Here is a 20,108-nt window from a genome sequence, read left to right on the forward strand (position 1 = left end):
CCTTCTCACTCTCTCAGCAATCCTCTGACAATGTGCCAAGACCCTTCTCTGCTTGCTGCTCTTTCTCCTGGTGTGGAGGAGCTAACCTGAAGCTACAAGCACTCAATAAGATTTTTAACGTATGAGAAATTCATTTAGTCAACACTTCTGTATTGACTCACAAAGTTTGATCTCAGAAAAAGCAAAAATGTATTGTAAAGCCACTGTGGTGAGGAACAAACGGATGGAGATGGCGAGAACACACAAGCCCTGTTTCTTTAGAAAAAGTAAATTAATTAAAGCTCCCCTTCAAGTAATTAAGTCATTGGCAATATTCAATTTATAAAATTAAATCTTTAAAAATATTTCTTATTAAAAATGATACCGTTTTTTAAGTCTCCTACTACTTAATATCAGGCATATTTAGAGCAAAGTGAAAAATATGGAAAACATGCTCCCAGTAAATCAGTGGTCTCTTACAATGGTCTTATAAAGGTCTCTTCTAAGAATGAGATTCCAGCAGAGAAAAATGATAAATGAAGCCTACTGATTTCAGCACCTGCGTAATCTGTTTGAACCTTGTAAAATATGAGGATTAAGGAAAAAACTTTGTCAGCAGTGAATTTCATTAGAAAGTCTATATTCTTTTCTGTGTCCAAAAGAGTAATTGTGGTACTGCTGGCAACTAACAAATTTCCTTCTATTCTGCCATCACTTCAGCCAAAACATAGCTGGTAGCAGCCTATCATCCAAGCACACAAAAGCCTGAGGAACTAACTCGGTAAGTTTTAAACTGAAACTCAAATAGTTTGCCATGTGTAAGGAAAATATACTTCACTGAGTTAATTCAAAACAAACTGTGATAGCACAAAAGGGCCAAAAAAATCTGCACGCAGATTTTCATAAAGACTACCTATTGGTACAATTACTGTGACTGTATGTAAAACCATAGGGAGTTGAACCAGTGGTTAATCTTGCCTTGCTTTTATTATGTCTTGCATATGCACATGGTGTAAAGTTGGCGTCATTGTGTGAACCAAATGGGTACTGCTGGCAGAGTTCTTGAGAACTATCCCTGAGAACTATGTAGCACATCAGGAAGGTATCTGTACCTCTGTAATCTGTACCTCTGATTACCTTGCCAGAAGTCGGCTTTTTGTGTGAGGCTGCTCCTGCTCCTCTTGAATATTCTTACTGCAACTTTGGTAGAACTGACTGAAATTTCAAGGAATACAAGTTTCCTCTGCTACCTGCACCAAAACAGGCCAGGTGATTATAGCACAGAAAGGAAGACCTGGACATGGAGCCTCTGGCAGAAGAGGCAAGGACTCAGCCTAGCTTAATGTAGAATTAGTCCCAAGAAATAACTGCCATGTATTCACAAAATACCTACCTGTGAGTTTCCAGATGATTTTCACATGCCTCAGAATTGCTCTGTCCAAAACGACAACGATTAAGCTTCTCACAAGGAGCAGATTCAAAAGCAACGCAGATAGACCTGACCACTGAATCAGGAAAACATCTTCCAGAGAGAAGTTTCTAGAACATAAAACTCAGTTTCTTCCTCACATCCAGCTCTCAAATGAGGAGGATGTCATCACTAGACAGTGGCTCCCACTATGCTGTGCTGCCAGCTGTGTTTCTGTTTGCTTGAGAAACATCTATGAGGACTATCATTTGGCAGTCACGTTAACACCTCACTTACTTAAACAGCACATGTGCTTTCAGGATGACATCACTGCCCCCCTGTGTGTTTTATTACTTAACTACTTGTTTGGTTGAGAGCACCCTGCACTCAGCTGGTTCCTTTACCGCTTCAGTAACATTTGTGTGAAGCCGTTTGGATGCCGTGGCTTTGATGTGGAGCTGCGGGTGCAGCCGGCAGCCAGGCCATGCCTTCAGCCTGCTGCAGCACAACTCTGTCCCTGGTCTGAGAGGGGGCCACTGCACAGTCCTCCTCTTGCACACTTCTTGCTTCGTCTTCCCTCTTCTAGCTCCATACCCTGGTTCAGCAGCAGACAAAATCAGGAACAGGGGCCCTATTTTCATCTGGCTGTTTTCCATCACTTTCCCTACTTCAAAGATATTTTTTTCCCTTTCTTTTTCCTCATTGCTTTTTAACCAAAATACAACAAATAGGTGATCATAAAACATAAAAGTAAAGAAATCCCCACAACACAGATTCAAGATGTGGGATTATTTCCTTTGTAAAAAATAAAAAAATAAAAATAGGTAAGAAGTGGCAGCATATCGAGAGATACTACATGCTTTTCCATTTTCAGCATTTGTGTGCTCACAAAATTTCAACAGTGACAACTAGAAAAGTCAGACACTATTCACAAATCAGTTTTCAGAATTTAAAAAGTACCAAAAAGTAAAATTACAAGGGAATATGGTTGTTCCTTTAAATAAGACAGTATTTGTCAGAAGAGCTACCAGATGTTTTTGTCTTCAACACAGTTTGCATCTTGGAAATAACATGATAACATGAAATGTATCCATATTTATAGCTGTATTCAGAAACACTGTGAGTATTCTCAAAGTATTTATGCTTAATGACCATCTAACTCTTACTTCAAAATTGTTTTAATATACTACAACCTGAACAAATATATACTGTTTTTACAGAATTTTTTATTCAGAATCACAGAATGGCCCAGGTTGGAAGGGACCTCAAGGATCATGAATCTCCAACCTCCCTGCCACATGCAGGGCCACCAACCTCCCCATTTAATACTAGACCAGGCAGCCCAGGGCACCATCCAACCTGGCCTTGAACACCTCCAGGGATGGAGCATCCACAACCTCTCTGGGCAGCCTGTTCCAGCACCTCACCACTCTCATAGTAAAGAACTTATATCACTCTTATATCTTCTTTTCATTCTAAATGATTTGGACAGTAACTTTAATACGTTGTGTTATTTGCTATTCTGGTCAGTCTAGAAATCAGGATAATCGGCTATCTACTCAATCCCTGCTTTTAAAAGATTCAGTAATGAAACAGATGAATTCTCATACTGAGTCACTAATTAATACATGATTTTGCTTAGACATTTTTTTAAAACACATCTATTAATTTTCAGGAAATACCCCATGAGTAAAATACTCATTATGAAATAGGCATAGCCATGACAAACCTGTGCACTTTTGCAGTTTAACAATGTAGCTGTAAAACTATTGCCAACTGGAATATGAAACAGAGTTATCTTCCTATTGTGAAGTAGTATGAAGATGCATGAGACATACCTACACTAAGTATACATTTTACAGACAGAAAGACTAGTTCACTGTGGTCTAAAAAATATATGATCTATTTCTTACCTATTTGGTAAAAACAGCTTCACAAAAACCATCTTAAATGCTTCTCTAATGCGTTAAAATCCATTAACTCGAGCAATTCCAATTAACTTTCAAATATCACATGCCAGTTGCAAAGTCCTACAAAGTGAGTTTAGGATATCACAATATCCTAATGATATACTTTTGAAGAAGAATATTTATAACACATTTCAGTGTTTCAACTGTCTCCATACAGCAATACCTCACCTAATCCCCAAATTCAGGAACTACACTGTAGTTCATGTAAAGTATTCCAGTTCACATTCAGGCTTATTTATTTTCAATGAATACGTTTTCAGAACTGAACCCTTCCACATCTATCAAAAGTAACACTTAAAAACTTCTTGTTAGAAATGAAACTTCTAATTAGATAGTCAGCATGACCTGCACTTCTTAGATAAGTAAGAAAATATGTGCTAACAAACTTAATTCCAGCTTAGTGAGGGTAAGAAATTCATTAACATTCAGTAACTGTCTTTCCCTATGGATACAAGCATGACGGAGCACAAACTTGGTTTCAAGATTACTTAAACTTTAGAAACATCAGTCATTATTATAGAAACAAGATACAAACAGTTTTACAAACAAATGAAAAGAAAAACAAGTTTTATATATGTATACTTCACAGGTTAGCAGCATATCTAAGTGCATCTTTAAATAGACACATAGAACAGAAGAAAAGCTGGAGGTAGTGGTGTACCGAAATACATAGAACTAACAGCACTTGCATCCATGTCAGTTATTTTGCTTCTCAGGTGTATGTTTTTTCCTCCTCATCAGTCTTATAAACACTTCCCACCCCAAGCTACAAGAGTTATAAGCTCTTGTGTCAAAGTCTAGTACGGCGTCTACATGTACTACCAAGCGCCTGTACTTTTTAACAGCACTGCAATATGTTTTGGGGGAGTGGGGACCTGAGGGTATCCATTCCTAAGAATAGTTCCTTCTATACCGCAATGTAGGCAGCATCTTCAGAAAATGGAATTTGATGTGGAGAGAAATAAGTGCTAAGCTGTTCAGTAGGAATAGCATTTTCTCACTCTGATAGAATACCTTATGGGGTAAATAAGAAAAATTGGACAAAAACTGGAAACAAGCTGTTTTTACTGCAGAGTAAGAAAGTGTGATACTTCTGAGAATCACTTCCTGTTTTTCTATGAACTCGATCATTTCCTGCATTGAACAAGATATTTTCAATACATTAAATATCTTCCCCTTTCACCTGTCCATCTGCAGCCCAGATAACAGGTACTACCTCACCAAGTCAGTATTACGCTTCATGCAAATTTCACTTACAATGAAAGAGGTAAAATGAATGAATGAGAATAATGGAAATATTCAAAATTTTCGTAAGAAAAAAAACCCTAAATCCTTAAAACTTTATTTTTTTAAAAAAGGAAGCAAGAATGAAAGAGGAGCAAAAAAGTTCACTTGATTTATCTGTTTTCCTAACCAGCAAGACTTCTGTAAATGTATTTCCTGCAATTACAATGCAGAGTACAATTCCAAAGGAGTGTGCCCTATCAAAACTCATCACAGTAATCTAGTTTTAAATACTGCTACATTTCTAAAATATTTTACACCTTATTTTCTTGTTCAAGTATGCAGGTAATACCAGAAGGGGGGGAAAAAAATACTAGAAAATACTAGAAATAATATATATATATATCTCATATATATATATATATATATATATATATATATATATATATAATAGGTTATTTTCAGATCTCTTACCTGTAATAATGATGTTTGGTAATAATTATGAAATTTAAAAATTTCAGAGTTTTAGTGCCACTCAAAAGCCTGTTTATAGGCTGGGGAAATCAAAGGGACTTAAGAAGAATTCTCAAAGAGCACAGCTTAGGAGAAGACACTGAAGAAAGCTGAACTGTGACATGATTACAGGAATGGAGGTAGTAAAGCCAAGAACTGACCCAGCTGTGGAAGTCTTTATCATTGAAAAAAAAAACAACTTGCTTGACAGCTTTATACCAAAAATATCTAGGGACACAGAGTCTTAAGAGTTTAAAATTAAATTGGATATTGAGATGTCGTCACCAAAGAATTACAGCAACATTACAAGTCCCTTTTCCAGCCAAAGGAGTTCCTTATCTTAAGAGAATCCCTTTCTGTTTCACTCTTTAGCCAGATTTTCTTTCTGTCTGCAAGTATTACTTTATCAGCAGCTAACAGCGTACATCTAGGAACATAGTAGTAAAGCAAAAAGAAAAACTCAGAGGATTACAACTCTACGCTAATTTGGTCTTGTGCTTCTCCTCCGGTTTTTATCTAGGCCTTTATTCCCGCAGTGCATTTATCTACAATTTGCCCTTCTGTTTTCTAGGGCAAAAAAAAAATCACCATTCTTTCTACTACTTTTTAAACATCCTCTGGTTTTTAGAAATGATTGAATTCTGGCATTGGTTTTTCTCATGGCTTTTTTTCACTGCACATAATTGTATCCTGTCTTTGAATGACAGAATCTTAGCAAAATAGATTTACAAACTTTGTAACAGTGTCTTGCACAACTCCTGCACGTGTGTGCATTTCCCCTCACTCAGAAGCCTACTATTCACTGACAAGTCTTAAATGAGACTGCAGCAATGCACAGGTTTTGTTCTGGCAAATAAAGTAGAAGCGTAACCTGTGGGAATTTATAATTAGGTAATTCTCTCTCTCTTTTTTTTTTTTTTAATAATTGATGAAAACAGATTTTAACATCAGATGTAAAAGGAATTGCTTTTCTAAGTTACATGAGAGATAAAACATTCAGAATAGAAATAGTAGCTAAAATTTTTGCAGCACTGTGTTTTGCCTTTTCCATCCACAGTGTGGCCACGTAAACTATTGCGCTGGTGAAGACGTGGAAAGGAATCTGGGAACGGAAAATAATTGCAGTAGACATAGACAAAGACAACACTGCTGCACAATATTTGCACCCAAGATGGATGTGATTATACAGAAAACACTGTACATGTAAGAAATATGTAACTCTAACCATAACAGCTTGCTTAGCAACTAAAAAAGTAGTAAGTCTCTATTTCACACAGCCATGTAAAAGCATGATATGAGCACGTCTGCGTGAATTTTAACTTTATGTAAGGCTTTACTGAGAATTTGGGTGATTCTTGTTCCTAGGCACTTTTCAACTGACAACTTGTTTAGAGCAGATATGCTGAAAGCATGAAAACCCCTCCTTTTCTTTACCTCTAGCACACACACCTGGGCAAAGAAAAACACATTGCGTGGAATCATTTTAAGTACATCTTTTCACTGCCAAGATTCTCTAAGCTCTTTCTGTTTCTCAATGTTGCTGGTATCTTACTGGATTGTTTTTGTGAATCCACTTTGTTTTTGACTTTGCCTGTCTTTCATAACATCTATGTGCATTCACAGCACACCCGCAATCTTCCAATCTTTCATTACAATGCTGTTGCAAATAATTCTACTCCTCTTACCTAACTTTAGGCTTTCCATCTCCTGCAGTGTATCATTACACAGAAATATATCTAACGGAGTTCAAGTATTTCTCTAAGCTCATATGATAGAACATTTTAACTATTCAGCCAAAATTGAATATTATAACTTCTACAGGTTTCTTATTAACCTTTACTCCACATCTAATTCATTTTTTTTTTTCTAGTGTAAGGAATTTTTAGATAAATGAGACAAAGATACATTAGATTTAATTTCCTTAAAGTACTTATTTGTCATAAAGATAATTAAATAGAAGTTCTTATATTAGTGCCAGGAGAGCAGCCAAAATACATAACTATTTTAAATGTCTTTCTGGATATCATTAAACTAGTGCTTGGAACGTACATAACATCTATAAACATGAATTAAAGACAATAGCTTCCTGTGAATTTTTATACTGGTTGAATTTTTAGCCACAAAAAAAGCCCCAAAACAGTACACTGAAATTCTTTCAGTTTGCTAATCAAAATTATCTTGACTTTACAGCTATTTTTGGTATTTTTCAAAGTACTTCATTCCTTAAGCTTTTTAGAAATTGTTGTCTTTAAACAGTTCTGCAGTGTTTGATTCTTCAAGAGGCAATCACAGTAGCTTCATCAGACAACAGCAATTAACAAATGCCCTTTATCTAAACCCAACTCTTCCCATAGGGAAGAATTGAGGGTTAAGGGTGTCCATGGACATCTTCCACTTCAATTCAGTAAGCCAACCCAAATTAACAAACTCCATTCCAAACGCAAGCAAGCTCAATTACCATTAAAACTTCAATACTTTTTGTGAGTTCAGAATTAGAAACATTTATTCAGATTTGTTTATTTAAACCAAAACCAATAACCTGCCCCTGGTTTGAAGAATAAGGCCATCAATATCAATGTGATAATCTTTCACTTAACTAGATAAACACGCTCTGGGGTATTGATTGCCTGAGTAAGCACAACATGTTTCAAAGCCCAATCCTTAAAATCAGTGCCACAGAAAATCTGCTGCAGCTGTGCTGACTGTGCCTTCAGGCTCTGCCAGGCAGAATATGGACAGTGGCTGATGCCTAAGAAAATCTGCCTGTGAGATGTCAGACAGATACAGAAAGCAATAGAAATGGATGGAAAGGAGATGGTGTGAGGACCCTAGCAAAACAGTTTCTCTCTGCGAGGTCCAGCCATATCCAGGGCTACCCGAAAGACTGAACAGATTCCTGCCTAGAGGTGATCCAGCTCAAGAAAGAAGTTCCAGTGAAAATGATCTCTTGTAGAAGAAACTAAAAGCCTTATCCCACCAGTTTGGTTAATAACTCACGAGGAAAGGTGGGATCCCAGATTTTCTGACTGATATCAATATTTCTTTTGATACTGATTCAGCAATAAAATTAAGATAGCTTTCTGGAAAGAGAAAGCTTACACTTACATGGTTTTCTCTACAGGATAAAAGTTGAAAGTGGTATGTAATGTAAAAACTCATGGTGTTTTTCTTATTGTTGTCTTCCCCCCCCACCCCCAGTGAACCAGTATAACATGCTTATTTTCATTCTACATGATCAGTTGCTGTCATTAAGATGTACATTATCAAAACATTTTCTTCCCATTACATACTCACAGATCTATTAACAAGCTGGAAAAAGCCCCTTTCCCCTCTTTTGCTGCAGGCAGGTATGAAAGCAAATAGCACTGATATAATTTAAGATCAGAATATGTATTATCTACCAGCTGCTGCTATTTGGGGATCATTTTCTTGATCACATCCAGCATTGCCATTACTATAAGCAGATGTTCTATCATCTTCCTTAAATTAATATGGATTTGATCTTAGATAACTGAGGAGTGTTTCAAAGAGTTTTCAGGCTCTGTTGTCAAGCCTTTAATCTGAACCATTAAGAATAAGAAAGGGAAAAAAAACCCAAATGTGTCATTTAGTACCAGAGAAAACAGAAGAAAATGATGATCTATCAACACTTTCAGAATATGCAGAGATCTAAGATTTGCCTTGCTTTATGTCAGCCATTTCAAGTAGATGGTTTTAAAAAGAAAGTGTTAAGTTATACCAAATGAAATGAGTTAAATGAAAAATGACCTTTTATTTCATTCCAATACATAGGGATGGAATACACAGAATGACTTTAACAGAAGTTATATTCTCAGATAAATAATGTTTGAATAACTGCATCAGAGAAATGTATTTCAGAAGAAAAAAAACCACATACAGAATGGAAAAAGAAAACTAAAGATCCACTCCTACTATAATTTAAGATATTTATCAAAAGAGCAAAGGCCAAATATATCTGATCACAAAATCACAAGATATTAACAAATACAGCTAATCAAAAAGAAGAGCTATTAGTATGGAGAAGAAAATATCAAAATATATACTATAATATATAATATTATACTATAATTATATAATATATATACTATAATATAATAATATATATATAATACTATAATTATATAATATATATATAATATGAAATGATCCAAAATTCCAGAAAGCCAAAGCAATGGATTTTGCCTACAAGCAATGGAGATAGGACAAATTACTGATAAAAACTCAAATAACTTGACCCGAGACTCCGACAATTTGATTAATGTGTGTACTTTTCACAGTAACAATGAAGAATCAAAAATTTACTATTATATTTGGATTGCTAGTGCACTGCATAACAGTGCTTCTCAAAGACTGCCGCAGGCTGTAGTATTCTGTCTTAAACCAATAACTGGGCTTAAATTCCCACAAAGTTTGGCTCACTGTATAAATCATTCATGTTATAACTTTATCTTTTTGACACTTAAGTAATTTTTAACATAAGACATTTTTAGCATCTATGTATGCTCACAGACTTTGAAAGTTACTTCTTCATGTTAGCTGGGCTGAATAGAAAATGTGAAGGCAATTGTGAAAATAAAAGGAAGATACCATAATGGTAACCATTTTCTTTTTGAGACGTTCCTCAGAATTGGCACTTTTTAATCCTTTATAGTTAGATGGACACAGTGGAAAAATGCAGAAGGAATCAGAAAAGGAAAATGTCTGTAGTTGCGTGTCCAATTTCACACATAAGCAATCCTAGGTGCATTTGGAATGTTGAGTTCCCTAGCATCTCAGTTTAATTTTCTTTTGCTGTGCAATTTAACTTTAGCCTATTTCAATGCTTTAGAGTGTTGTGGTGTTCCTTTTCAACTGATTAGAGTTATTCCTATGTGGCTCTTAATAAGGATGAAAATCAGAGTAAAAACAATGAAGTGCACATCAGCTAAGGAGATCACAGTGAAATATTATGTATTAAAAATTACTTACTCAGAGATAAAGGTGAAGACAGGTTAGACCTAGGCTTTTGCTTTATGCTGTTCTCAGAAATTGAATAAATTATGGAATGCTTTATTTTACTCTTTCTTGGAACTAAACTCATACTATTACCAGAGGAAAGCCGCTATAATTTGAGGGAGAGGAGCCAACTAGCAAAATAAGTTGGTAGACTCAGTCTTCCAAAGGACAGATGTACTTCTTATAATAATAGTATTATAGTAAGAATTTCCCATTATATTTTGGTAAGAAGAGCACTGACTGGAAGGTCAATGTACCCTTGGTCAGAGTGAATACACATCACCAGGCTGTGTGGGAAGCACAAAACTCCATCATATAATATAGCTTGTTTGTGGACCAAAACAGCTCTTTAGCATTATTGTTGAGTGATGATTCATTTAGAAGTCTTTTCCTAAACTGCTGTTTATCATTACTGAGAGCACAAATACTTTGCTCAGCAAAGCTAAAGTATAGAAAGTTGCTGAGGTTCATTCTTTAAATTTCCAGTACTCGAGACAAAAACTAGAGTTGATTTGCATTCTCAGCTACAGAGTTATCAGAACTAGCTGAATACTATTGCACCAAGTTCCCATGTCAGCTGGGGTTTGTGGAAAGCACTTTAGGTTTAGTTCTTCACACTGACTTTTTTTCTTCCAGGATAGAGCATTTTTTTTCTACTCTTTGATGGAAGGGAATGCAGTTTGTACAAAAATACAGTGTGAAGCATTCTTTTTCACACAGAACACAATTTCTGTGGATGATTGCTGTGCCATGTCTTGTCACCTATCCACATTTTTTTAAATTATAAATTTGGAGATGGGAAATATATTTTATAGAAAAAAATCATTTATCAAAAGGTGGAACTTTTCAGAACCATGAGAGCCATGTGGTTTGTTGTGCACAATACAGAAATAGGGCAGAAAAGCTTATTTCAGAGGTCAGAGGTTTGGACGGTATACTTCAAAGCAGTGGGACTTAACAGAATACTGTTTGACCTGTTCTTTTGAGCTCTGGGTACCAGGTTTTGATAGCTGGACATTCCTCAAATAGACAGGGGTAAGGTTGCATAAACGCATCTATTCAACTGCAAACCATGTTTAGGACTGGTGTCTGAAACTACAAGGATATAGCATTAATCTCTTGAGCTTTTCACCTATTTTCAAATAGCTGAATTTGTATCCACATCATACCATGTTTTTACAGTGATAAACTTACTTACATGTGTGGCAATCTTGTGCTTAATATTTTTTACTTGGTTTACATGCTCTGCCATATTAAGCTCAGCCAAAGCCCTTGCTATTGTAAGAACACATTTCCAAGCTATCAGACTTCTCAGCTATTAACACAACTCTCGTTAGAAGGTTTGTGGTTAACTTCCACAACAAAAATTCGTCTTTCACTTTTTACCTATGTAATTTATTTTTATACCTCCTTCTTTAGTCTCTCCAGCTGCAGCAATGCTTTGTCTTTAATTTTTGCTGTTTATGTCAAAAAGTTTCAGTTGCACAATCATTTTGCCACAGATATCTATGTACCTTCTATTCAAGGTGAAATAACATGGAAGGAGCATTTATCTAAACTTATTATCAAAAACCTTCCAGAACTCAGGTGCCCCATCAGCTCATAGGAAGAAGTGTGATGGCCGTATCCAAAAGCTCCAAGCCCTCTATAGGTAGTGAAAGACTGGATTATTCCAAAGCAAGCACCCAATCCAAGTCCTCAGCTGCGTAAACAAGCTCTGCTTGAATGGAATACATGTTCCATCATGTCCTCTGGTCTTGATGATTCATGGATAAGGCTCACTGGATTACATTTCTGTTCCAAACTGGAATACAGTGAGGTATACATGCATTCCTGCATGCACACACACGTAAAGAGATCAAAGTTATTGGATAAGATTTACTGTTCACTTGCCTAACAGAGCACACCCAGTAAGATATTCTTTTGTAGTACACTGTATCACTATCCCAGGATGAAGAAGGAGTAGAAAAAGGAATGTGAAACTTTAATTTTCTAGCACCCCTTCTCCTCACGTTAAGGAGTTAAACAGAAAATGTTTGAAATTAACCATCAGCTATGTAAGAATGTATGTAGCTCCTCAATGCACAGCAAGGAAACATCTTCTTTTATAAGAATGCAAATCAATTTTCTACCAGCCTGTCTGGTTACACTGTCTGCAAAGGTGTTGTACTACTTTAAAAGGGGGAGGCAGAAATTGGGAATATATCTTTTTATACTGAATGCACATATTCTTAAAGACTGAGAATGTGTAATAAAGTAAATTCTGTTTCTCAATATTAGCAGCCTGTGTAGTAAAGCATTCCTTTTATTAATACAACTTTAACCTGTTTGGTAGCTTCTGGCATCTAGAGGGAATGCTGGATGAGGCAAACTACAGTTTCTGCTTATAGAATCAGTGTATGATTACATGGGTAAAACACAAACAGGTGTGGGAAATGTTCTATTACTGGAAAATCTGTTGTGTTCTCACTCTGCTAAGAACACAGGAGCAAGCTGTACCAAACTTACTGGTACAGACATTTTCAGAGAGAAAGACCACCTCAGACACTAGACAGCATCTGCTCTGAGCACCAGTGACACTAGAGGTCAGCATGAGAGCATCTACATTAGCATTTTAGCCTGGGCTAGAAATGTGCTTTGAAGTGCCCCACACTGCTAAAAGCCAACAAGACTGAGCAGGCTCAGAGTTTGTACATTTGAAGATTCATTTAAGAGGAAACTAAATGAAAGATGCCACTAGTGACTGTTCGAATCACATGCCCAAAATATGTCTAGTCTGAAATGAGCACCCAGGCTCCTGCGTTATGAATGTGAGGTTCACTCTTCGGATTTGCTTTCTTCCTGCTGGACCACTTGCTGATGTGGATAGTCCCTAATTTTATCTATAACAGCAAAGCACCTCTTTGTCAGGTGAGAAATCACACTCTATATTCCATTATATGTAGGCACATGCAAAGAGAATAATGTAAAATACAACTTCACAAAACTAAAAAACTATTCAAATAAGCAGAAATATTGTAAATTCAAAAGTACAAATGATGGCTGATTCAGAGCATCAACTCCAGAGTATTACACCAAGTGTCCAAAAATCATCAGTTAAAAAAAGCGTGTATGAAGTTCTAACAGTATCTATAAGACTACTGTAAACGAAGTAAAAAGCTGGATCTCATTAGTAAAGCTGCTTAAGGGAAAAGGAAAAGAAAAAGGAAAAAGGAAGAGAGGAGAGGAATGGAAGGGGAGGGGAGGAGGAGAGTGGGGAGGAGATGGGTGGAAAAATTGAATAATAAGAGTATAAGTTTGAAACAAAGGATCATAGAAAATCTGAGGGAAACATAAAAGGGGATTTAGATAAACTTTACTATTAAATTGAATGTAAGTGTAAATTGAAAAATATGAATTTGAAAAATACAAAGTTTGAGAAATAAAGTGAGCTTGCTAGGAAATCAACTACTATATGAAGTGCAGAGATTTTGTATGTCAAATCTTCCCCTCATTCTCTGAATTAGACATGCTACAACTGCTTATAATGTGTACTCTAAGGCCACAGGATAGAAAAATGTATGGAGGTTGCTGCTGAGTGAAAAATAACCCAAAAGACGATATGAAAGATAAGCAAAGAACTCAGGGAAAGGTACACTGAGGAAGTCAAGAAATGAAAGGGAATTTCTAAAGTGAGAATAACTAAAAGACAAGCTGAGCCTACATTTTGGTATCATCTGTAAAATCTAAGAGTTCTTCAGACAAATCAATTGGTAGAGAACACAGCAGGAAACAACAATACACATTAAAGATTGCTTCTTGCTAAAAAACTAAATGAAGGTTCACCTCAGCTACAAGTAATCAGGTAATCTATATATGAGCGCTAAAGGACGTGGAGTGTAAAATTGCAAATCCAACAGAAAGCATTTTTGTATTATATCTGTCAAGACAGAGTGATGTGAGAAAAGCAAATGAAAATATCTATACTTATGGTATTCTTCTATTGGTGAGACAGCTGATTTTAAGGACAACTTATTATTTCATACTTCATTTGCCACTGGCAAGTATTAGGTAGGAATTCTTCCGATATTAAGAAAGAAAATGAATTCTAAGAGGAAAATAAGCTGGTAAGAGGAAGAGCCTTGCTTTTTATTTTATCTATGTTATGTAGTGTGTCCTCAGTGTATGCAAACTATTGCTGCCAGAGATCCAAGATGACTTGTGTTGCTGTGAGTTGCATTACTTAGCTAATAAATCCTATTAAGATGTCTATTAACACAAGTTAGAGCCTCATATTTACATAAATGTCAGATAACTTAGGTTTCGTGCATATCAAGCTTTTCCTGCAGAACATGATTGTAATCCACCCAGAACACTTTGGCACACATGCAAACAATCTATTTTTACAGAATCATACCATGGGTTGGGCTGGAGGGGACCTTACAGCCCACCCAATCCGAGCCCCCTGACATGGGCAGGGCTGCCCCTCACCAGATGGGGCTGCCAAGGGCGCTATCTGACCCAGTCTTGAGCACTTCCAGGGATGGGGCACCCACAGCTCCTTCTGGGCAGATGCACCAGGGCCTTTGAGTGAAGAATTTCCTCCAAACAACTATCTTAGATTTCCCTCTTTTATTTTGAAGTCATTATTCCACTATCCTATTCTCATATTTAGGAATTAAAAAAAAAAAAAATAGCATCGGAATTGGTTCATTCCTGAATAACAAAGGAAAGCTGTCAATGCAGAAAGAAATAAGTAACAGTTGTATTTTGTGTTTGTGCTAGAAGAAAAAAAAGTTGTACCAATCTCCCCTGAAAGAATACTTCTGACTCTAAGACTCAGAAAAATGTTAAATATGGCTACTAAAAATACATTGTGTAAAACAAGATAGCATGAAGATTTTGAATTCATGTTTTCTAAAACAAGCAAAGGAATACAGCAGGCCACTGATAATGATTTTCTTTGTCATAATTCATTTTTCATTTGTTCTTGAAATACTAAGGAAATTTTATAAAACTGAAAGAAAAAAGATCTTGTGCTTTAAAGGGTAAATGAGACGACCTGGATAATTAAAATCCCGTAAGCCCGGCATCAGTCCTAGGAAAATAATGGAATATTTTCTACAAGTCTCCACTAATGAAGGCTTAAAGAAGCGGTTTAGAATTAATGTCAGTCAATATGACTGTTTTTTGGAAAACAGAACTTGCCAAGCTGGCATGGTATCTTTGAAGAGATCGCAGGAACCAGGTGCCATTCTGTGCTGCCTACTTCCAGAGAAGAGTCTGGATGGCAACGAAATTCCCTGAAAATTGAACTTGTCTTTGAAGTGAGATTATACATCAGCATGACATGAAACACCTGCCTGCCAGTTTTACTGGACATGTAGTGTTTAATTGTGGTTTGTTTTTTCCAAGAACTATTTCTCTTTCTTTCACCTTTGGCATGCAAATGGCAAGCTACTATTAAACGCTATTATTCAAACTTAATAGCAAAGGGAAGTCATTTGAAGAAATGTTCCTAAATCTCATTTACAGCAAAAAAAAAAAAAAAAATCTATTGCTTTGGTCCTGGTCTGAAAAGAGCTGAGTTTGAGATTCATTTCCTACACATTATGATGATCTACTTACTAAATCATTATCATAAGAACTTCTGCTTCTTTGCAAAGTCCAAGATGCAAATTCTTGCAACTTCCACAAGTTTATGATGTTTCTCAGCTGATGCTCTTTCAGCAATCCCAGCAGACCTAATTTAATTTCTAATCTTTTCACCATGCTTAACACATTTTTCTAAATTATTTTGCATTTGTACTCAGAGAGAGTACTGGCTGATTTTTGCTTATAAAGCTTTCTCTTTTCATTCCCATTGTTTCCTATGCAAAAGGAATGAAGCTAACTGCATAGAGCAATTCAGTGATCAGCTGCTTTCAGTCCATACCATATCTCAATGACAATATGGCATATATTTTGGATTTGACATATTTCATGCTCATAGCACAGAGAGGCGTGTACTGTACTTTACCTGTGACTTTTGAGTGCAGAGCAGAAAGCCAGAGTTTTCCAGACAGCCCAGGAAAATTTGTGAGTGCTCAAGTTTAAAGGTGTAGAAATTGTGCACATTCGTGTTTGTTTAATCATATTAGTTTTTGGCAAAGAAGAATGTTAAACTTAAGAATTTCAGGTAATGTTAAAAATTTACAATAAGTAAACTGAAGAACAATCAGAAAGACAAGGTACAAAGAACAGTAAGTGCTCTGGTGTTGTACCAGACACATGGTAGAAGATTTCAAAATTTCACATCAGAAAATGTTAAGATGTTTCTGTTGGTATTCTTTCAGTACTTCCAGATTTAGTCATGTTTTTATTCTTATCAAAACAATTTTTTTCTTAATTTTCATTTTCTTTGACTGATCAAAGCGCTATTCCTTGTCATACATTAAAATAATCTTGTGATATACTGAATTTACTTCTATACTGTTTCTTGAAAGGACCTTTAAGGTTCTGTGACAAACAGATTTGATTACTTTGTACAAAACTACTGCATATGCCTAAAGAAGATATAAAACTGCTTTCATTTTTTAGAACTTCACATAATCTCCCTCCCCAGAACTTTCTTCCGATTTGGATACAAAAATACACAGCTCTGATGTAACGCAGAGTTGCCATGATAGAGCCAAGAAAGCTGTTTATGACATCTTTCCTATACAGACTGTATCTTTCTGAAGTTCTCCAATCAAGTGGCCACAAACTGTTATTGAGGGACCTTCAGAATTTTTCATGTGTTACGCTTCAGTAGATTATCTTTCACATCGACTGAATTTATTCTTGTTCCATATTGTTTCTGAAAAATGTTGTATACTGGAATTCCAATTTTGTTATTCTCTTTGTCTTATCCCATATTTGAGAACAAACTTCACTGCTCCTAGATTCATCATTTCCAGCTTCAGTCATCCTTTTGTTTAATATACCTCCACGTCTTTAAATTCTTATTTCTTCTTAAGCCCTTTGAGGAGCTATACAACTATTCTCTCATTACTCTATAGGATGAATTTGTTCTCTCCAAATATTAGATTTGATTTTGCCTGTTGTTTTTTTATTATTATTATTATTCCTCAAAAGGGAAATGGAAGAGGAAGTATAACCTTTCCATGTAGTGCTTGCTTATCTTTAGAGCACTGTCTCTGATGCTGCATTCCTTCATTCTTATAGCTTTCGTATTATAAAAGCAACCTTTTTGATCTCCTTTTCTGCTTATCCCTTAAAATCTATTTCATTTTACCTCTGCTTCCATTATAAGAAAGGAAATTAAAATAATTACAATATCTTACAAACATCTCCAGATTCTTACTACTCTGGAATTATCCTATCCAGCATATTCAATTCTATTCCATTCCATCCAGTTTATATATATACTTTAGTGCACATGCAAGAAGTAAAAGAAGTATGCCTGTGCAGTTTACAATGGTACACCTAAAATAATAATATTCATGAATGAATAATACTATGCATAAATTTTAGGGTATTTTCTGTGCAGTGCCAGGAAATTCTTAGTCAATACCTCAGAGAACCAAAACACATTGATAGCTAATTTAGAACTGCCCACATTTGTAGAGAACATTAATTATGTTCTTAGAGCTCATTTAAAATGAGCTTTTAATTAGAGAGTATGTCCTCATATCGTAATTCTTAAAAGGACAGAAATTATGAGATGCTAGGTAATTCTTAAAATAGCATGCTTCAATGTTCATCTTTCTTTTATTTTACTTGAAATGTAGAGACTACTTCCTGAAGTCATTATTGGTTTACTCATGGCAGTTAAAGCGTAGGATAATGGAGAATTCTATTTCATTTCTTATCAGCAAGGTGGTATGTGGGCCATCCCGCTAACAGATGTCTCCTCTAAAATTTGGTAAAAGGTCAACAGGGGAAACATTGCCTCTATGAACAAGAGTATAATACATTATATGACTGCCTTAGACTGGGAGATGACTGATCAATTTTCCTTCCATTATTTGTCTAATTATTCTCCCATACTGTAAGAAGATAAAGCACAGCACACCACTTTGCAAATTTGTGAATACAGCTCCATGAAAGAGATTTCACAGTACTTCACAGCATCATCCCTCATGTGAAAGACTGTTTGCTTAGATAGCATCCAGTAAAATCTTATCAATAAACCTGTATTTTTTTAATTCAGCAGCTCAGTTTTATTTAATTCTCCAGTTTCTAATATTGCACAAACACACTGCTGTATAACACATTACCATCTAGGCTGTCTCTGCTTGTCCCATACGTCACATTTGTCATTGTTAGAATTCAACAAGAACTTAAACTGATTACCTGGTTTGCTTTCATTTGGTTTACACTGAACTTCTTCAACACATTCTGCAGGAAACCATCCAATATGTCCCCGGGTGCTGCCTTCCCAGAATCCACCTTCGCCAATGCTTAAAACTAAAAATAGAGACATAGGAAGCATTAGACTTTTTTCTCTTCTGATGTAAAAACTAAGATTATTTGAAAAACTTTTTAATAATAATTGAATATCATGCTCCTAAGAGCAAACACGCTATCTAATAACTTAAATTCTAGTGCTGCAAAAGCAAGCACAGAGTAAACTTCAAATGTAACTTAACCCTAATCAGCCTTTGAAACCCCTGCCCAAACTATTTTTATCAGAAGTTTTTCAGCCCTTACATAATCCCTTCCATTTTCAGTTTTTGCATTGCCAATTTAAAAGAATAAACGTATGGTCGTATTAACACCAAAAATGTGTCTTGCCTGTTCAGATTAAGGTGAAGTGATGAACACACCGTAAAATTGAATCCATGTTGAAACTGGGTTTCCATATATATGTATACATAGAGAGAGAGACATCTCATATGTTTTGTACCTCCTAAGGAAACATGCCGTTTTATTTAGTGTGTAACTCCAGAGACGTGTAATATAGGTCAAGTAATGTGGTTCAATAGTTTGAGTATGCAGCAGCAAAAACATCCCATAGGTGCAGTACACAATGTACATGCCTTTTGAAACATTTCAGTGACCTTTCTCAGTAGAAGATAATAAAAATAGGGACATAGTAAGTTTCCAGTGGGAAAAAAAAGCTTTAGTTCTAGTTATCAAGGATTGTAATAATTGCACAATAATAATGCATCTTTTTACTTCTAAGCAATTGGAGGTGAGATTCTTCCTAATCACTGTGTTAATAATATACACTGAAAGAACATAAATGTTCTATTAAAAATATGCTATCAATTATTTTAATAGAATACATATGATATAATAGACTAATAAAAACATGGATAGCTCTTCAGAGTAGGTTGACTAGGAACGTAGGTCAGTCATACAATACAGGTCTCCAGAGTACATCTGTACAAAACCTAGTGTTCAGCGTGGAGGTCCCTGAGCTACCAAAAATAAGTCCATGGGAGTCAAGGCGGCACAATTCTGTAGCAGTGTACTTTCTTAACCAGCCAAGCTAACTGGCCCTGCTGAAAATCAAGGCTAATTAGTTCAAGATCATCTCTTTGCTAACGAATGCATGTGGTTTTTGGAACCCAGAGTAAGATCTCTGCAGAGTATTGTAGCATGGTAGGGATATTAACTTACTCAGAGCCATTTTGATGATTTCTAGCATAAGCACTCTGCTCTCTTAAAACATGCCTTATCAGGCTTTAAAATTGTAGTCCCAGAGCCTGCCTGCAATTGAATTCTGTATCAGTGGAACTGCTGTGACTCAATGGCTTTGAATTTGAACTTGATTTGCACTACTATAGACTCAGATGAAAATCAAATCAATGCTAGGGAAAAAAAAAGAAAAAAAAAAAAAAGTGTCCTGAGAATACTAAAGGAATAGTAAGAAGCCTGGTCTGACAAATCAGTATCTGTAAAAACAGTATTTGAAATTAAATTTTTACCTCATTTGTCATTGATGCAATCCTAAGATATTTGAGATGTTGCTTATGAAGCGCAGATGACTACTAACAGAAATCTTTGAGAGAAAAATATTTTTTAAAGTG

General features: G+C 35.7%; 1 protein-coding gene across 2 annotated transcripts in view; it reads right to left on the reverse strand.

The window, feature by feature from the left end:
* Positions 1 to 20,108, reverse strand: part of SHANK2 (SH3 and multiple ankyrin repeat domains 2) — a gene marked incomplete at both ends in the record, with an annotated part of 294,167 nt that overhangs the window by 175,045 nt on the left and 99,014 nt on the right. For both annotated transcript variants that reach the window (XM_079537510.1, XM_079537511.1), the window contains one exon: positions 18,427 to 18,540. In XM_079537510.1, the coding sequence (XP_079393636.1) occupies positions 18,427 to 18,540 (114 nt within the window). The remainder of the gene's footprint in view (positions 1 to 18,426; positions 18,541 to 20,108) is intronic.

Source organism: Tetrao urogallus, assembly GCF_951394365.1.
Source record: "Tetrao urogallus genome assembly, chromosome: 6".
NCBI lineage: Eukaryota > Metazoa > Chordata > Aves > Galliformes > Phasianidae > Tetrao > Tetrao urogallus.